At 33.6% G+C, this 21,458-nt stretch overlaps 1 protein-coding gene across 2 annotated transcripts; it reads right to left on the bottom strand.

The window, feature by feature from the left end:
* Positions 1-9,940: 9,940 nt before the first annotated feature.
* On the bottom strand, positions 9,941-15,679 carry LOC136205739 (protein NRT1/ PTR FAMILY 5.6-like). 2 transcript variants are annotated; one of them, XM_065996482.1, is made up of 4 exons: positions 15,544-15,679; positions 12,691-12,908; positions 11,935-12,464; positions 9,941-10,993 (listed from the first exon to the last, which is right to left on the bottom strand). In XM_065996482.1, exons 1-4 carry the CDS (start codon positions 15,659-15,661, stop codon positions 10,141-10,143), a joined length of 1,719 nt encoding a protein of 572 aa, XP_065852554.1. In that variant the 5' UTR covers positions 15,662-15,679; the 3' UTR covers positions 9,941-10,140. The 2 variants fall into 2 exon arrangements, with proteins under 2 accessions (XP_065852554.1, XP_065852555.1); XM_065996483.1 differs by having other exon boundaries at positions 11,935-12,419.
* Between the last annotated feature and the right edge of the window lie 5,779 nt (positions 15,680-21,458).

Below are 21,458 nucleotides of genomic sequence, written 5' to 3'. Positions count from 1 at the left end.
ATTCCCCCTAAATTAAAACTTTTTATTTGGCGCATCTGTTCGGGTTGCTTACCCACTCGAGCGCGTCTATCCCAAAGAAGGGTCCCCATCACTACTGAATGCCCGGTGTGTGTTGATCAGGATGAAACGGATAAGCATTTATTTGTTGAATGTTGCTTTGTAGGTGATGTTTGGTGAATAACAGGAATACCAGTGCCACAAGTTAATGGTTTGAACTTTGCATGTTGGCTGTTACAGGGTGTTATGGCACATGGCTTGGTGGCCGGTGGACAGTAGCTGGCGGCTAGGTGTGGATGAAGTACGTGACTGGAGGGTTACCACCAAGAATCACTGACAAGTTCAACTCGGCAACAGAATCAACATACAGGAGCCGTTAATGACCCGCATACAAAGATGAACTAGAAATGGATGCCGCCGGTCGTCGGTTCAATCAAGTGTAATATTGACGGTGCCATTTTCAAAGAAATCAGGAGCTGTGGAATGGGTGCAGTGATCAGAGATGAAGAGGGCGAGTTTCTTTTCTGCAGCAGCAGTTTCATTCCTGGTATAAAAGAGCCATGGGTAACTGAGGCACTTGCTTTACGCACGAGCCTGATTTGGCTAGCTTCTATGAGGTATACGAATGTGGAATTTGAATCTGATGCTAAGCTCGTTGTAGAAGCGATTCATGCGTGTAAACAGGATATCTCGGAGTTCGGATCGCTTGTTCATGATTGTCGAGTTATTTTGCAATCCAACTCTTTTTTTAAATTGTCTTTTATTCCTCGTTCAGCGAATAGAGCTACACATTTGGTAGCTAGGCAGACCTGTTCCAATGCTAGCGATTTTTTATCAACTGTAATGCCGGATTGGCTGTCAAACGTTATTGTTGAGAATGCCAATTCTATTTATATATGAAAATAATATTCCAGGTTCAAAAAAAAAAAACTATATATACAATAAAAAAATTTTGGGCCCATTTTATATCAAGCTCTAGACTGCCACACTCCTAACCTATGGACATGGTCGGTTCTGGCCCTTGACAGCTCTAATACTCCATTTTTTTACAAATTTAAATCTATAATATATATAAATATAATTAAGTTTTTGCTCAACCAGTGATTTGCAAAGAACGAAACAATTAATTGATATATTATTGTTAGATTATGTACAAATTTATCCATATGGTTATTAGATGAAAATTGATCTAACCGTTATGTACAAAACAATCTAATTTCAAATCTCGTTAATGAAAGATAAGTTTTTGTGTAATTTTATGTTCTGGCTATCATGTAATCTCTAACATTCTAAACACCCAATAAGGTTTTTTTTGCTACTGAAAAAAACTTACCCTCCATTAATGATATTGAAATAATATTGTTTGGTGAATTTTGGTTTTAAAATTATACTATTTTATAAGCAAATGTTGAATTTGCTTTCTTCAATAACCATATAACTAAATTTGTAATGGAATCCTATTATGTTAAGAAAAAGTTGTAAAATAAATTTTAAAGCCCCTTGTTATACTATTGTTATTTTTTTTTTAAAAAGTTGTGCGCAATTTACTTATATTAAACAAAGGAAGATTATATTAAAGAAAAAGAAAAACCCTCAACCCACTCCACCCCAATGTGATTCGAATCCATGACCTCTAGAGTCATAGGTAAGCTATTAAGAGACGATGATTAACCAAAAAAAAAAAAAGACATTTGTACTATTCTATTATAATTGAAAATAATTTTGAAAATATGAAGAAAAAATCAATTTTTTTAGATCAGAGGCGAGCCTAATTGGGATACTATATGCGGTCTCCCCCGATTTTAACCTTAACGTTGGTAAATTGAGTCAATTTGAGAAATAATTTATCAAACTGTCTTAGGAGTCGCGAATCTTGTCATCAACGCTTCACATATGTGTAATTTTATCACTTATTAGTAACAGATCACAAACATGCGAATAGACATGAAAAAAAATTATACCATTTTTTATACAAATTTGATAAAAAAATCCAAATATTTGATCGAATTTAATGATATTAATTTCAAATTCTATTGTACGAATTTGATAAAAAAAATCTAAATATTTTCATCGAATTTAAGAATATTAATCTCCAATTCTATTATAAATCTAGAAAGAGAGAAAGTTCCAAAAATGATGATTTTAAAAAATAAAAAATGTGGTTTCATAATAAATGTGATACTAAACAACTTTAATTCTTGAAAATTTTCATTATGAGGCTATTAGTTGAATTTGGCAATACCAACTCAAAATTTCTCGATTTGAAAATATCAATAAGCACAGTCATCACTTTGATAAAACATACCCCAATTTTTCATCTACAAAAAGAGTATAACCACATGAGTTTCTTTTGGAATTAACCCTTAATTTTATTTTATTTTATATATTCAAACTTAATCAAATTTGATAGCAAACATAAAGATCTGTTGTTGACATGTAATTTTATTTTGAATCTTGAGAACCGGTTTTGATCATATGCACTTTAATGACTATGTAGAATTTGGTTATTCACTATTAGATCTAAGCTTATTAGAATCATAAGGTGGAGATTCAAAGCATCATAAGGTATAGATTTAATAAACCTAAATCTAACAGTGAATGATCAAATTTATTTGATCATTAAGGTACATGTGAATATTGTTGCTTGAGAATAATGTAACTTTTGAAAGTTTTTCGGTTTTGATAATGGGAAACCAAAAATTAAAATTGAAAAATTAATTGAAGTTGAGAACAATGTGATATGTTTTTGGGAGAATTTAATTGTTCAATTATGCTTGAGCTTCATCAGTTGGTTATAAAAATAAATAAAAGGCAAAACAAACAAAAAAAAAAATTAATGGACAAACATGATTAATGGAATCTTGGAACCAAAGGGAAAATGAGTGAGAAAAGTAGCCTAATATAGCAGCTGGAATGGAATCATATTCTTTAATTTTATCATAATAATTAAGGAAAAAAAAAGTCCATCTTTTGCCAAAATGTGAAAAATAACAATTAAATAAAAGGTCCACTCATTTAACCACAAAACTCTACTTCGCCTGATAGATTTAATTATGCCATCAACTTTTTATTATTATTATTTTTTTTTGAAGAGAACTTTTTATTTTCTTTCTAGGGTACTGCTTTTTTTTTTTTTTTGTTACACTAGGGTACTGTTTTTAATATTTGTCTATGTATGTTTCATGATAGATTTTAAAACTGTTTTCCACTGTTGAAGCAATTACGTTTTTAATATATAGGCTCTGTTTGGTAAAGAATGTTTTGGGAAAAAAAGAGCGGTTTTGACCAACTTTAACTGTTTGACCACTGAAACCGCTGATTGAAGTGTTTGGTAGAGAGAGGTTTGCGAGAGAGTTTTGAGATGAAAACGCTAATTTAGAAAAAGCTTCTTTTAGGAGTTTTTTCAATTAGCGTTTTGCAATATTAAAATTAATTGACTTTCTTTAACCCTAATAAATAGACTCCTCCTCTAGCCAAATGTCGTTATTCGTCTTTTTGCACAAACCGCTATTATCAATCAGCTAATTTTTACCAAACAGGTCTAGTCAAATCAACTAATGTAATCAACTAACAACTAATTTTCAAACAGGGCCATATTCAGTATTTTTGAAGTTCGTAATAAATACAAAAATTGAATTCTTAATATTAGAAAAAAACACAACTTCAATCTGGTTAGAAAATGAAGCCGCATTGAGATTTTTTTTGAAAAGATTTTTTTTTATAGTATATATAGGAATATTCAAATACACTTTAATGATTAAAGTGAATTTGGACATTCACCGTTAGATTTAGGTTTATTAAAATCTTAAGGTGGAGAATTTCCACCTTAAGATTCTAATAAGCCTAGATCTAACAGTGAATGACCAAATTCACTTGGTCATTAAAGTACATATATTTTTCAATTTGGTATTCCATGATAATAAGAAATATGCTTTTTCAATTTGAAGGATTTAAAGCGGAAGCATGTTGGTATTTAGGAAACGAAATTCAAAACTTTTTCCTAAACAAACAATCAATGTGATCTAATCACTCTGATAAATAGTCAACCATTCGATGTTTGATATCAAATCCTTAACCAGAATCATTAAGTTCTTTAATAATCAAATTAATATTTATACACGAGATTGGAATAAATACCTCTTGTAGATTCCAATCGGGTATTAAAGCTTCTCTAGTGGTGAAGTCTCTAGTCAGTCCACTAAGTCGATTAGATCAAGTTTCAAAGAAATTGATTAATCTTACTCAAAATCGAAAACTGATCCCGGATCTGATTTTCTGAACCGAAAAATAGTGTCTCTATTATTGTATATATGTATACATATATATCTTTTGATATATATGTATACTTTTGTTTCAATCCATTCCTGGATTGAAACAAAAGCATGCACTAGGACACATATATTAATTAATTATTATTAATATATAATAATTAATTATATTACTATTATTAATTTAATATAATAATAATTAATTAACAATTTAATTAATTATTATTATATTTTTTATTCCAACAGTCGAGTGTATTTAGAAAAAACCATCAATTTAAATTGAGAAAAAATAATAATTTATAATTTCCTCAATTGAATATTAAACAATATTATAATGTTTTATCAATTCCATTGACATATTCAATTGTGTCAATCAATTAATTAAAACACTTTTAATTAATCAATTTAACTAAAGTTTGATACAAACAACTTGTATGTGTGTGACTTTCTAGGTTCATCTTTAACTGATATTAGAGGCATAATAATAACACTTATTAATTATATGTTAGGAATCCAATTTCTTGTACTACAAGTGTATCCTATATAAGCTTAGCTTATATATACTTATAGTCCTCTAAAGGTCATGATCTCCAGCTAACACACTGCGTCATGACGTCCCAATTAAAGAATGAAGTTACTTGAAGTAAATTCATAATTAAACTAATTATGAACCATCGATCATAATTTCCATGCACTAAAGTCCTTTCATTAAAAATCCCAATCTTGACCAGAGTCACAAAGTGTCAAACTCTAACCGTCAATATACTAAGAAATATTGATTAAGTTTTTGATAAAATAAGATTCTCATCAAAGAACCATTCCTTGATACTTATCTCATAAGGTGAGTCTTATTGTCCTAGCCAGGAACTCATTCCATCAAAAAATTAATCAATAACTATCTTAGGATTTATCTCTATTTACTTAGAGTAATGAATTCTCTATTAGTAAACTCTTGTTACACTACACAACTAATTATAGCGATTCATTGCCGGATTACCAGAATTAAGATCTCAGTACAAGGTAGGAACAAACTATAATTACATGCGCAAGAACAACTAAGTTTCCTCAAGTCAAAGGACTATATGCACTATTATGACCTAGATAATAATTATGTTGACTATGAGTAAACATTTGTGCAATTATTATCTAACATCACAGTTCGAACCATTCACCTCTTTGAATGTCCACATATTTATTATGATATCAACATATTAAACAGAATGAGATTTTCTATTTCTAATTAATATCTCATACTAATCAAGAAAATAAATAGAGGTGATAATTTAAGGATAGATGAGTGTCCAATTCATTATCCACCGACTATGAACATTTAAGATTATTATTTCACCAAAGAAATATATCTCATTATTATTAACTCTTAATAATATTATCTCTTTGTAAATAATTTTTGGACTAATATATATATTCATTAAGTAATTAAATAATATAAATAATCACACATGAATACATATTTTATTAACTGCCATTTGGATACAAAATTCACAGTGTAAAATATACAAAAGGAATGACCTAGGGCATACAACACTTACAATCTCCCACTAGCACTAGAGCCATTCAGTACAATATTTAAGACCTATCTTCTCAAGATGACGGTCTAACTGTAACTTAGTCATTGGCTTAGTAAATGGACCAGCTGGAGCCGAGCCGAGCCAAGCCCAAGATCTTGTTAAAAAAGGAGGACAATACAAAGCAAATCAAGAAAAATAAAGACAAACAAACTAGTGGAATCTAAACAGGGACATTCCCGCAGAGTCAGCAAATATTATGTTAGAGCAGATGGAAGACGAAGAATCTCATGAAACCAATGAAGAAGTTGTCCGACCATGATTAGTTAAGGAATCTGCCACCATATTTTCCTCTCTAAAAATATGTGAAACAATAATTCTCATTTGAGACACAAGAGAAAGACAATACATCCACTCTTGTCGGAAGCGTCAAGGAACCGTCATGTATCTCAATTTTAAAGGTTAACTACGTAGCTTGAATCTGCTTCAATAAAAAGCTTCTTCTAGCCTCTATCCCAAGCCATACAAATGGCGTTATGACTCATGCAATTCAGCCTCGAAAGGGAGACAAATGCTTAATGGAATTGCAAAAAACACCATGCGAAAAGCCTCTACAATTCATGACCACTGAGCCATTTGAATTTATTTGGATGCATCCCGGTAGCGGAGGACGCCAAATCACTTCCACGTAACAAGGTGCTGAAGGGCGACGACCACTTAAAGAAAGCTGCGACAAAACATGATAATCGGTAGAAGAATTAAACTCGGTATTTGACTCTTCACTCACAAGGCTCAATCATCTATTTTCTAGTTTATGTCGATGATATCATCGTCACAAGCAATGCTCCATTATTTTTGAAGAATTCATCACAACCATCTCTTCTCGATTCTCTTTCCTATTTTCTTGGCGTGGAAGTTCTCCCACATCTTGCTATTTTACTTTTAAGTCAGCGCAAATACATATTTGGAAACTTATGCAAGGGTAATATGGATGATGCGAAGCTTGTCACCACGCCTCAAGCTACTCATCCACCTTTGACGCTTGCAGGAAAGGTTATTTTTGATCCTACAACTTATCATACTCTCATTGGTAGTCTGCAATATCTTAATCTTACTTGTCATGATGTTGCCTTCTTGGTCAACAAATTGACTCAACATGTGCATCCTTTTACTAAAGAGCATTTGCAAGCGTTAAAATGCCTTCTTCTTTATCTCAATGGTACATCCACCACATGTTTGGTTCTTCATAAAAATTCACCCTTCACTATTCATGTTTTTCCAGATGCGGATTGAGCTCGTGATAGAGATGATTATATTTCCACTATTGCCTGCATTGTGTATCTCGGCAAAAATCCCATATCTTGGCAAAAATCTCATAATTATTCTCGACTATTATATTTTTATTCTTATCCTAGTCATTTATTCTTATCTTTATCCCAACCGTTATCTTTATCCATATCCCAATAGAATAACAAACGTCCCGTACTTGTTGTATATCGTGGAGCAATTATAATCCTAATAGGACATTACTTGGATATTGAAGGCAAGGATTAACAAGTCCTTGTTTGTTTCTAACTAACAGAAAAATTCTGATAATGAATAATATATACAATAAGAAGATAATAAGATAAATAGAAGAGAATATATTAAGATAAATAAAGAGAGGGTTGTGAAGCTGAATACTGATGTTTCCTGCCTCAGTAATGCTAAGATTCCTGCCGGAGGTGTTCTTAGAGATGCGGGAGGCGCCTGGCTTTCTGGGTTTACCCAGAATTTGGGGTTGGGTTCTTCCTTCTTTGCGGAGCTCTGAGGCATTCTCTCTGAAATCCAGCTTGCTAAAAGGCTGGGTGTTAAGAGGCTTTCTGTGGAGTTCGATAACATGGAGGCCATCAATATGATTTCGGATAATCATGCCATGAGCTTTCATATCCGCAACCTTATAAGAGCTATTAAAAGGCTTAGCTCCTCCTTTGAGATCTTAGAGTTCAGCCACATTTTTCGAGAACAGAACCGTGTTGCGGATCACTTGGCGGTGGCTGACCATGAAGGGGTGTTAGGTGTTTCTACCCTTACCATTCCCTTTATCGCTCTCTCTCCTCTTCTTTTAGAAGACATGATTGATGTTAGCTTCCCTAGGTTAATTCCTATGTAGTTGTTTTTGTTCGTTTGTTTTTCCTATCCTTTTCTAAAAAAAAAAGAAAGAATATATTAGATTAGGATAAAATTTAGACTAAATCTTCAGATGAGGAGATTGTAGACAAGAAAGAGAAGAGATTAGATTCGGATAGAATTTAGATAAATAGATAGATATAAGAGAAGGATATAAATACAACATCATCATATGTTTATTATATCTTGTGAGTGAGTGAGAGAAACCTTGAAAGAGATGCAATTATAGGAATAGGAAAGTGTTAAAACCTTGAAAGGCAGAGATCGGCGTAAGATTAGATGGATCTTAATTATACTCCGATCCTTGCTTTTCAATGTATTACCATCTTTCCCAACCAACTAAATTCGTTTTGCGCAATGATCAAAGAGAGTGTTTTTGTTAATCTTCTTATCCACAGGGCACAATGAGTTGGAATTGATTGAGGATTTCTATTTCATTATTCCCTATTCAATCATTTCAATGTAAGCCTCAATTCTTTATATCTATACCTCTCATTTTCTCGCAAGATTTTATTTTGAAACATGTTTGGTCTTCTGGGGGTTTCCTCTATGTTCTTCTCGCCGTTTCAAGATGACATTCTACCGCCAAGTTTTCAAACCACAATTCCAACGGAGGAGGCTAAGGGGTTCATTTCTCGACCGAATTACAATTCAAAGAAGATGATCAATTCTTATCGATTATCTCCAATTCCAAAACTCATATCTTTTTCCCCAAAATTCTTCAATTCATCTCTTCAATGTCTTCTGGGTTTTATTTCAGGGAAACTGGATCGATGTTTCCTTCCTAATTCTCGGCGACTTCGATTATCAACAGAATCTAAAAGGTTTCAACTTTCAACTCCCTAAGTTTAAAGATTTCAAACTCAGATTCTTCCCTCAATCTCAAGGAAGAAAAAGGCGATTGTCGGTTGCTATTGTTCAGTTCTGTAAGTTTTGTGAAGAACATGTTCGGCCGGCGTTCAAAGACACTGTTCGGACTTGGCAAGGCGACACCGTTTGCAATTCTAATGGTGGTGGTGCCGCTGTTGAAACGCCGTCGTTTGGTATGCTAAGCTCTATTTATTATTAATTTTTTTTTAAAAATTTCTTTATCATGTCAAAATAGGTTCTAAATCTATTTTGGCCTTAATTACACATTTTAAATCTCTGTTTTCCTTGTTTAGCTTTTCTCCAGTCCTTGTACATTCTCGATTAATGTACTTTACAATTTCTAATTTGTGGTCATTTAATCAATAATGTCAGTTGATTATCTAAATATTGCAGGAATTTGTAATTTCTTAATCATGATCAGTTTTTATCTAGTTGTTAGTTGTTGAATATTCTTAAATTTCTTTTAATTGCTTACCTGAAACTTGGAAAATAATGGAGATTAACTGTTTGATAAAATGCCTCATTTTGGTTTTCAGGAACTCTTGGAGGATTTCAAGAAACATGAGGGTAATTCACATCATTAAAAAAAAAAAAAAAGTTTAATTCAAACCACAATATGAAGTTTAGGTTAGGTTAGGTTGAGTTAACTTTATTTTAGAAAAAATAAATTCTTATTATTTTATTTTATTTTTGAAAATCGTTTTCCACGGAGAAGACTAGCCTACACATAAAGCATATCAAATTGAAGTATCATTTTATTTTGAGAAGTTGCAAATAAATAAATAAATAAATAAAATCAATATAGTTTTTAGCTGGTTAATATTTGTTATAAATTACTCTCTCCATATTATAGGTTTTAGAAAGCTGTATATAAATTAAAGATATTAGTAATAAGTCTATTATTCTAATTAAATTTTATAAAAATACGTATTATTATTCTAATTATTTTTTATAAAAACACGTATTATAACATGCAAAAAGATGACTAAACGTATGTAGAATGATATGTATAATAAAACAAAAAAAATCTCTAAAAAGACATGTAATATGAAACGAATGTAGTATAAGGTAAATATTATTGCGACTTGAGTATAAAAAAAGTTAGTATCATGTTACAAATTAAAAATATCTTAATTTAATCATTTCATTAGTTTTTCTTTCATTTAGTTCTTCAAACAATACAAACAGATTTCACACAAATATCCTATGTAGAATCCGAGTTTGGCCCGTTGTTCTCGGTTTTGGGGTGCTTACCTTGTTTCGTTGGTAAAACCTCTTTAATTAAAAATATGTAGAATCGGAGCTTGATATCAAGCCATAGAATGAGAATCAACGTTGTCTAAAGAGCAATGAGCCACCGCAGAACGTCCCTCAACAGTTTTATATGAGTATCGCCGAGCCAAAAACACATACACTAACACATTTGCCGTAGTTATAGCTGCTAGAAGCCAATAAAAATTGTCTAATCTGCTACTATTCAACTCATTTCCGAACCAACTCTTTCCATACTTTCCAGTAACATGATCCACAGCCGTAATCAACAAACTAGTCACAAAATTAGCAGCCCCAATCACACTAAGATAAAAAGCAATCCCTAAACTTCTCATTGAATCAGGAACTTGATCATAAAAATACTCCTGCAATCCTACCAATGTAAATCCATCTCCAATTCCAATTATAACAAACTGTGGAGCCAACCAAAACACACTCATAACTTCTTCATTCTTCACTATACTTAGTCTCTTCCTTTCTACTAAAGCTGAAACTACCATTGTGGCGATTGAGAAAACCATTCCGATGCCAATTCGTTGAAGAATTTGGATGCCTCGTTCTTTTCCGGTCAGCTTTCTTAGCGTTGGTACGAGGATTTTCTCGTAGATGGTGAGGCATATTATAATTGTAATGGCAGTAAGTGCATACATTGAGGATGGAGGAATTACTAGTCTATTGCAGATGTTTCGGTTGGAGATGGCGCCTTGCTTGATGAAGAATGTGGTAGCTTGTGTTGCACAGATTCCAAATGGTATGGTGGATAGCCATATTGGGATCATGTTGATGATAAGCTTCGTTTCCTCTACCTTGGTCACTGTTGAAAGCCTCCAGGGATTGTGTTGTTCATTGTAATTTTCTGTGGTTTCAAGGATTGCTGCTTTATCAAGAAACCTGCAAATCAATAGAAAGGAATAGATAAACGTTCAAGTTTGGTTAGTGCTAAAAATCCACAAGTTAATCTATCACAACTTGACACGTTCACAGGCCGGTATCCGTCCGGCTCGCCCAGGTATGAGGGGGAGTTTGACGATAGGCAAACTCAACCCCAAGCATTACTATGCTATAAGAAGGCGTCACATTGAGTGAAAAATGGAGCATATCAAGGTATGATGATGGTGGAGGCCGAGTTGGTATAAAAAGGACTATGCACCTGGTGTTGGATCAGTTATCGGTACTGGCTAAAGCGATCCACCCTAGTTATTATGGACAAGAGAGTCGACATACATCATTTGTAAAGGGAGACGAATGTGTTCATGGAGGAAAATTCTATGACACTATGCCCGTTTGAATACAGGGAGACCCTCCAAGACAATACAAATGGATGCATTGACATGGATGTTAAAAAGAGCATAAAACCTTTCAATAAGGGCAGGCAAGGTTTGAGGAAAGTCTTGATGACGCATGAGATTTTGATGACTTAGACCTGGCTCTGTCACACCAGGCTCATGTCGCATGGGCTAGGGTTAGACTAGGCTTAGACCAGTGATGAAAACAAACAACAACAACAAAAACAACAAAGCTTTAGTCTCAAAATGATTCGAGGTCCATTAACATGAACTGTCGTACAAAACCGTGAAATCAAGTCGTGCCAGCCATATAAATTCTCTCGCTCCACTCTGTCCTATAGATATCATATCACTCTCAATCACCTTCTTCCAAGTTTGCTTGGGTCTTCCCTACCCCTCGCCATTGCATCATTTTGGCACTTTTCGATCCTTCTAACTGGCGCATCAAGAGCTCTTCGTCTTACCGGACCGGAAACATCATAATAAAAATGGAAAATTGTGCTAAGATTGATATAAAGTAATGCAAATAGAAAAAGAGTAGCATACTTTAGCTTGGTTGTATGGGAAAGGATTCTTCCTTGCTCCATATGTGACTTAGAGAGATGATACAGTTGACAAGGATCATCAGGACATTGCAACTTCCTCTTTCTTACAGCAGAAACAACAACCTGCAACATAGGCGTTAAAGGGCTGCCTGAGGGCGACCGGTACCGGTAAAAAGGCCTTCCGACAATGAATATAACAAGTGAAGTAGCCATTACTAAAGCCAGAATAACATCTGCAACACCGTAGCTGACATGATCTTCAACATAAACAATAAGTGTGACACCAAATAGAATTCCAGAACAAAGCCCCAAGTTCCACCAGTTGAAAAATGACATCTTTTGCTTTCTTTCTTCACTATGATCATCCTCGAATTGGTCGGCTCCGAAGCTCTCTAAGGATGGCTTATGTCCTCCTGTTCCTATGGAGATTAGATAGATTCCGAGGAAGAAAACTATTTCATGAACCTTGTTTTTGTCCTCACTGGGCTTCAGGGAAGGCACAAATTGGGACATTGTCAAAAGAAGTAAACCCTGTTTCAGTTTTTTTTAGAAAATCAACAAATTACACACCAATCCAACTTCTAAACACAATCAAATTTAAGGTCAGTTTAGCTACTCGCTGTGTACTGTTTCTGTTTGCTGTCTACTGTTAGGATTTGCTGTTTGCCTGTGGAATGCTACTTTTATAAAAAGCAGGAATTCTCTGCTTTTGTAGATAAGTTAAGGTATAAGGAAATATAAGGTTTAGAGCGAGTACCATGAGATAAATGATAGATGAAAGTAAAACAGTGGAGAATCTGCCAAAGTAAGCATCAGCAAGAAATCCTCCAAATAAAGGCATTAAGGTAGTAACACCAATCCAATAGTTTACACTTCTAGCTGCTGTCTTTAAATCTTGATGAATCACTTCTGTCAGGTAAATGATTAAGCTTGTTGCTATTCCAAAATAACTTAGTCTTTCACTAAATTCAATTGCTGCCAATAAATTACAAACACCGTTTGTTAATTAATTAGTGACCAAAAGTAAGAAAATAATACATAGAAATGTTTTGGGCTGGATCAATTATAAGCCCAATAAGTCATGAAGCACAATTTGGAAAAAAGAACAACTACAGCAATGATCAATTAATTGGACACTTATGAAATTTAATTCATTTTTATAAATGAAAATTAATTAGTACGTGGTAAAATAATTTGGATAAATAATTTATTATATCTCGACTTCTTTTAGTTGTTTGATTTCTAGATTCGAGGCTCAAATTTAAAATCTAGTTTAAGTGACTTGAGACTCTTAATCACTCAAGTCAAACTTAAAATAAAAGTGATCAATACATATCATTTTTTATTTACGGCCAGGCCCGTATCCTTTGGGTCGGGTTTGGACAATGCTAATTGATGTTAGGTCCAGGTCCGCTAAAGATCGCCTATTTTTTGGACGAGTTTGGAATTAATAAAAATAGCGCGGACCGGCCCAGCCCGGTTCGCCTATTAATATTAATTAATAAATTTTATATATTTATATATTAAATATTTATTTTTAAGTATTGAATTTTATTTTTTATAATTAAAAAATTATGTATATATGTTTATGTGGGTTTAGATAGGCTGGATTTGTGATTTGATTTTTAAACCCGAATATAGCCTAGCCCGAGCCCGTCTAAATTACTAGTGGGCTGGACTGAACTGGGCTGGGCTGAGAACTTTTATAGAAAAGACCGTCTGGCCCGGTCCAGGCCCAACCCAACCGGACCCATGGCCAGGTCTCTATATGATTTGTCCTAAAACAATACATGACCGAGTGATTACAAATATTGGGTGTTGAGTTTTTTTTTTTTAATGTCAAAACTCTTTTCCATATAGTGGAGATCCTTACTCATGCGAATGTTAATTGAAATGTCACTGTACTTGTTATTGTTATATATACTATTCTATGCTTATCCTAGACAAATATATATCTTCATATCTAAAGTACTCTATTTGCACATGGAAGATCAGAGCCACAAACAAGAAGTTATTCTTTTTAAGTGTAGAAATTATCCCATATAATGGATCGAAAAGCCTACAAAATTGACATCATGTGAATTTGGTTACTCGTTTTCTCTCCTGATTGTCTTTTCATTTTAAAATATAAAATTTTAAGTATTTGACACCTCTATTTGATGGTTATAATTGAAAAGTAACTTTTTAGGAAAGCAGACGATAAAATAATATTTTTAAAAAAATAACATTTTATAACAGTAAACAACAAACAAGAAACTATAGGTAAGGTAAACCAAACAGAGCCGTCTTATTTATTCTGCTTAGGTTTGAAAAACTTATAAACGAATAAATCATATGAATTTGCAGATAGCCTACAACACTTCAAGCAAAGGAGATCAGACCAGACAACACTGTGGATATTGCGAGAACTAAAGGAGTATCCATGAAGCTACATTGATACTTTTGCTTTGAGTTATACGTTTGTGGAGACAAAATTCGAAGAGAGAGAAATGAGGTGTGACATATTTTATGCAGGAAAAAAATAAAAATTAAATTATAAAAACAAAAATACCCTTATGACTTTTAACTTTGATTGCCATTATACATTTTTTTTAACATAGTTAATCTACTTTTACTTACGAACTCAATCTCAAAATACTTGTTCGTCAACTTTTAAAACACAAATTTTAAGTTAGAAAATGACCAAAATCAGGAAATTTTATTTTTATAAATTTTCATGATTTCATATTGAAATGTACCCATTAGCATCCTAAATTTTCTCAAAGTTATTTATTGGCTCCCAAATTTGTTTAAAGTGTACAAATTTTAATTTTTTTTTTTCAAAATTTTCTTCTTACTTTTCATGTGAATTTTTGAAGGTTAATAGATCATTCATACACATTGAAAGGATAAATTTAACACTTTTAAAGTACAAAGAGTAATTGACTTTTATTTTTATTTTTTAGAGAAAGTTATGAACCTAAAAACTAGGCCTAATACATCAATAGCTCACTGAACTTGTCCAAAATAGTAGATTGGTTCCCTGAATTTTGCAAGTGTCTCACTAGCTCCCTAAACTTGCTTATTTCGTATCACCAGTTCCTTAAACTTGTCCATAAAAGTAGATTAGCTCCCTTTGTAAGTGTCTCACCAACTTCTCAAACTTGCTTATTCTGTAACAACTAAATACAAAAGCCATAATACTAACTTTCGATCCTCATCCATTCAATCTCTCAAGTCTGCAACACCAACTCTTATAATAGGTTGAAAGATAGGAGAAGCGAAAAAATTACCTCTCGAATAGATGAAGACGTATTTTTAGAGTTTAAGTTTAATAAGTTTTTGTATTTAGTTGTTACAGAATAAGCAAGTTTAGGAAGTTGGTGAGACACTTGCAAAGTTTATGGAGCTAATCTGTTTTTATGGACAAGTTTAGGGAACTGGTGGTACGAAATAAACAAATTTAGACAGCTGGTGAGACACTTGCAAAGTTCAGGAAACCAATCTACTATTTTGGATAAGTTAAGAGAACGGCCTAAAAAAAACTATATAACATGAATTTATTGGAAACATGATAAGCAAGCAAGGTATAAGTAGCAAATGATTTATCCTAAAAAATGAATGGGCATACCAATGATAAAAAGAGAAGCTTTCCAAACTCCAGTGCGAGCTCGGAGAGGAAGACGTCCCTTGTGATCAACTGAACTATCATAAACCCATTCTGCTTCTTCTGCTTTCTTTCTCATCATTTTTATTATTATTATTATATCTTTGTTTAGATTTTCTAAAACATTTCATTTTATATATATAGACTATAGAGAGAGGATTTGATTCCTTTTGGATATTGAAATTAAATAAAAAAAAACAAAAAATTATCAGTCTAATAATTGAGAATGAAAAATGACAATTTATTTTCCACTAACTAAAATATATGGTGTCATGTCACTGTCCTTTGTTTCTATTTCTATATGGGATCGAATGCTAAGCGAATTTCTTTCATTTTGGGACCAAATTACACATTTCATTTCAACTCCTATGCATAAACCAAATTAAACATGTACAATATGCAACCACAATTACAGTCCATGTCAATATCATATAGTAATTAGGCTTCGATTTACAAGGATCACAGAAGGTCGGTTGATCTCTTGGTCATGTCCGGTCGTAGGTGTATGTCACTAAGTAAAAAATATAGTCGTAACTCATAATTGTAAATCTAACATAAATTTTAAATCCCAATTCATAAATTCTTATTTTTAAAGGCTTAACTCATAATTTATAACTCTTAATCCTTAAAATATATTGAAAACAATAATTTACTTAGTTTGACAAATACAAATTATTACTTGACATAATTATAGATAATTTTTAAAAAATTAATTTATATGTAAATTTTCCTTTATAATTTTTTTTTGAACTTAAATATCATTAATAACCTTCAATGGGGCAAGTTGAACACATTACAGAAGAAATATAACTCGGTAAATTATCAAAGTAAACAGGACAAGATGAAAAACGAGAAGACTGCGCAAACGCGTGAGCCATCTCGTTAGCTTGCCTTCGAACTAAGCAGACAGAGTAATTGTCATTGCTATGTAGGATATCCTGACATTGGCGAATAATATCTCCAACTTCTGATCTCGCCTCACATGATCAGTTAATTGCATCATAAATATATATATATATATATATTTATCAAATAAATATATATTTTTTAATTATATGTTTCTACATAAAGTGATAAAATTGGGCTGCCAGAGAAAGTGAATAAGGTAAGAAAATAATTCTAATTAATTCGCATTAAAGAAAAGACCTAACTATTATTTATCTATATTCTAGGTTTGCTCTCCAAGTAATACACCAACATTAAGTAACCTCATGGCTAACAAGACGATGACACTTGGAATAAGCTGGACCCTTGATGCTAAGGCACACAATCAATGATGCTTGATCAAAGAGGAGTATGCTTGAGTGGACTATGGTGCACCATTGGTTGTGTGCACATCTTCTGGAACATACCGAAATTGAAAGGAGACAAAAATGCCACTAGCTTGGTTAAATTACGGAACTGTCCTCAAGGAGACCAAACGTCTGGTATCAAAATAATAAAGCATTGGGAGTTGTCTTTCATCTGTACTTTCACTCATTAATCTCTTCATCTATCTTCTTCTTCTTCTTCCTTCTTCTTCTATTTGTCGAAAATCTTCAGAAATGCAAAGCTTTTCTCCATTGTTCTTACGGTTCTTGCTCATATGTGATGTTTATAGTCTTATATATAAATATAAATAGGAGTAAAATTAATAATTCACATGTTGCTTATCAACATATATTTCTAATATTTAAGTGATTATTCATAAAATTTGTCCATGGAGAAAGATGGTATGGTGGATATTTCCTTCCAAATATACATCTTCTCACACGTAAAAAGCAATGGCTCATGAGATTGTACAAGCAGGCTTCAGGTCAATGTGTCAACTATGATAAATATGAACTCTCTTTTAGTTCCAATGTGTCGGCTCAGTCTAAATCACTCCTCCAAAGAATCTTCAATGCGTAGGTGGGTGGTAACTTCCCCAAATACTTAGGCATTCCCACAATGATAGGTAGATCGAAGAAAGAAATATTTGGCTTCCTTAAGGATAGGTTGATGAAACGAGTGAATGGTTGGTCGGAGAAGCTACTCTCAAAAGGAGGGAAGGAAGTGTTGATTAAAGTGGTGGCTGAAGCTGTGCCAACCTACATAATGAGTTGTTTCAGATTGCCAGATGGTTTCTGTCAGGAGTTGCAACAGATAGTAAGCAGGTTCTGGTGGAAGGCAGGAGAATCTGATAGACCAATTGGTTATCATGGGATGCGATGTGTTTCTCCAAAGAGAATGGAGGATTGGGATTCAGGTGGCTCAAGTCTTTTAATTTAGCAATGTTGGCGAAGTAGTGTTAGAGATTTCTTGTTTTCCCTAACTCCCTGTGCTCCCAGATTTTTCAGGGTAAATATTTTGCTTCTGGAAATTTTCTGGACGCTACTTTGGGACATAGTTCGAGTTATGTATGGCACGGGTTAATCGAAGCACAGGAGGTGCTGAAGACGTGGCTGGGCTAGAAGGTGGGAGATGGGAAAAACATCGAAATCATGAAGGATAAATGGGTAGGAGGATTACCGTGCTTTAGGCCGCTGGTGGTAAAGGAAAATCTCCCAAACCCTTGGGTGAACTGTTTAATTAATGAGGAGTCAGGCAGGTGGGATGCGGGTCTGGTCCGAAAACACTTTGTTGATGAGGAGGCGAAGCAAATTCTAAAAATCCCTCTAAGTTTCCGACGACCTAAGGATCAATTGGTATGGCTTCACACAAGATCAGGCGTTTATACGATAAAATCTAGTTACCACTTGGCTAAACAAAGCAGACGCAGTCAGATCAATTTTGCCTCATCATCAGCCATGAGCTCTGGAATATGGAAATTTTTTTGGCAGATATCGATCTCGATAAAGGTTAAGCACTTTCTATGGCGAAGCTGCAAGGGCATTTTGCCATGTTCGGTTAATCTTGCAAGAAGGAATATACAGGTTGAAACACAATGTCCAAGGTGCGGAGCAGGGCGCGAATCGGATATTCATGTCTTAAAAACATGTGTTAAAGCAAAGGAGCAGTGGAAGCATTTTCTGAGTGGTGCCCGTGTTGATAAACTCCGTAGTGAGAATATTGTGGACTGGTTTGAAGTTGTCTTTGAATGTTTAAATGTGCAGGAAAAGAAGCTCTTTGCAACAATGGTGTGGCTAATATGGTTTGACAGAAATTCACATTTGCACGGAGCGGAGGTTAGAGGGAGATTGTCTATGGCGGAAAGAGCCCAAAACTTATTGGACGAGTGGAGTGCTGATGTGCCGATTAGGAATGATGATTGTCCATCGGTGGGCCAGAGTCTGAAATGGGAGCCGCCCGCCGCGGGTGGTTTCAAAATGAACGTAGACGCGACTTTTGGTACAGAGGGAGAAGAGTGTGGTGCAGGAGATGTGATCAGAAATGAAAGAGGGGAGGTGTTAATGGCGATGGGAATTCCGATTGGGGCGTGTATGTCTCCTGCAATTGCAGAAACGATGGCCATTCAGGAATGCCTGCAGATTGCTAGAGAGGCGGGATTCACAAGCCTCAGCATCGAGACAGATGCCAAGACGGTGGCTGACCTCCTCAATGGTCGTGCTAACCCAGTAGCAGATTTGGACTTCATCCTCAAAGATATTGGCGCAATAACGACGGAGCTACAACAGGTACAGTTCATGCATACCAGAAGAGAATGCAACAAGCCAGCACATGAATTGGCTAAGTGGGGGCAAGCCCGTTCCTGAGCATGGCAAGAGGGGCGCCTGCCCAGGGCCCAGGGATGAAAAAGGCCCAATTATAGTAATGTGATAGTATTATTATAGGCTTTTAAACTATAATTGATTAAATTTAAAAAAAAATATATAATTTGATTAAAAACATTGTCAACAAATTCTTTCCAAATTAAAAGCGCTGGCATTAGATTAAATTTAAAAAAAAATACTTGATTAAAAACATTGGCATCAGTTGCTAAATAATGTTTCCAATTTCTCTAATTTACCTCAGATTCTTCCCAAATTTCCTAATAAAAATGTTGGACATCAATTTCCTAATTTATCTCATGGTCTTTCCATAATTATCTTCCCTACTAATTTATCCCCACTTCTTTAATCACACTCTAATCTCAAAGAATATTAAACACTAATATTATTCTTCATCTTCAGTTCATCTTCAATTCATCAGATATATAATCAATTTTGTTTTCTAATCACCTCATTGTGAAACTTCCAATTGCTACTTTTTTTTGTATTTGAAAAACTCTATCAGATTCTGATTTACTTGGTCTTCAGAGGTAACTTGGGAGAAATGCATCAAAATCTTCCAATTTCAAGAACTTAGCCGCTAAAACCCGTTAAGCGAGATGATTTTCAAATTTGGTTTTTCATTGTTCTGTTATCATGCTTTGTGTCGCAAAGAGTATAAAATCTATTAGAACTGTTTCATAATTTATTAAAGGCAGAATGCTTCCCTAGCCCCTTAACTTGTCCAAATTGGCCATTTTACCCCCTCAACACATAGAATGTTCTATTTACCCCCTTAACTCCATAAAAGTGGTATTTCTCACTCCCTCAACTTATCCATTTATCCCCACCAACTCATAGAATGTTCTATTTACCCCCTTAACTCCATAAAATTGCTATTTTTCACCCCCTTACAATCCGTTATCGAAGCCTAAATTGATAACTTTTTTTAAACGTTAAACCTATATTTATGCTATTTTGTAAGTGGAACCTAAATTGATACTTCCCCAAAAATCATAGGCCTATTTTGGTACATTATCCCTACATATAATATATTTAACTTGTTTATATTAATGTTCTTGTTATTTGTATTTTTTATTCGTTCTTTCTCTTTTCAACTTTTTTTACTACTATAAAGGGATAATAAATACTATTTTTTATGGAGTTAAGAAGGTAAATATGATCGTAAGTGGTGAGAAATACCACTTTTATGGGGTTAAGGAGGTAAATAGGATATTCGATGAGTTGAGAAAAGGTAAAATGACAAACTTGGACAAGTTAAGGGATGAGAAATACCATTTTTATGAAGTTAAGGGGGTAAATAGGACATTCGATGAGTTGGAGGGGTAAAATGACCAATTTGGACAAGTTAAGGGGGCTGGAGAAGCATTAAGCCTTTATTAAATTTGAGAATTTTGCACCTAGAAATGCTCATATATATCATTTTGTATAAGAAACTGGGAGTTAGACTATGCTTACTTTGTTTTTTTTCAAAGTAAGGCTTACTTTGTTTTTTCCACCATTGGAGGATGATGAACTTTAACAAAGTAAGCTCATCCAATGGTAGAAAAAACAAAGTAAAGTTTATTTTGTAAAAAACAAAGTAAGCATAAATTGGGTACTTAAAGCAATATAAAATGTTTTTTTTTCATATGAAATGTTTTTATTAAATTGTTTGTTAAATGTAACAAAAAAAATGTCATTTTTAAGTAATATTTTTTTATACAATCGACTTTTCTATTTTATTTTTACTTGTACTTATTTATTAGGGCACCACTTAGTAACTCGTCCCTGGACCTCTAAGTTCATAGGATCGGCTCTGAGTGGGGGTCTAGGTGCAAGGAAATTATGGTCATCGTTGAAGATGCCTCTAGGTTTGTTATAGACTTTCTATTTCAAGATGCTCCCTAATCTGTTGTATGCATATTTCATCAAAAAAAAAAAAAAAGCAATGGCTCATTAGATCATCCTCCTCCTTTTAGTATATTATTTCCGTGTCATATTTTGCCATTGCCCTGTATTTTCAAAATACCAATATTTTTTGGTCTAGTTAATGAAAGTGATTTGGAAAATGGCAAAATATACAATTACTAGTTTTTAACCCGTGCGATGCACGGATTCATCTTAATATATAAATATTAACAAAAATATAATTAATAATTACAATAAATGATATAAAAAAGGATGAAGTGACACCTCAGCTCCATCGTT

This window comes from Euphorbia lathyris, chromosome 9 (assembly GCF_963576675.1).
Source record: "Euphorbia lathyris chromosome 9, ddEupLath1.1, whole genome shotgun sequence".
NCBI classification, from domain to species: domain Eukaryota; kingdom Viridiplantae; phylum Streptophyta; class Magnoliopsida; order Malpighiales; family Euphorbiaceae; genus Euphorbia; species Euphorbia lathyris.
This window is presented reverse-complemented; position numbering and strand designations above follow the sequence as displayed.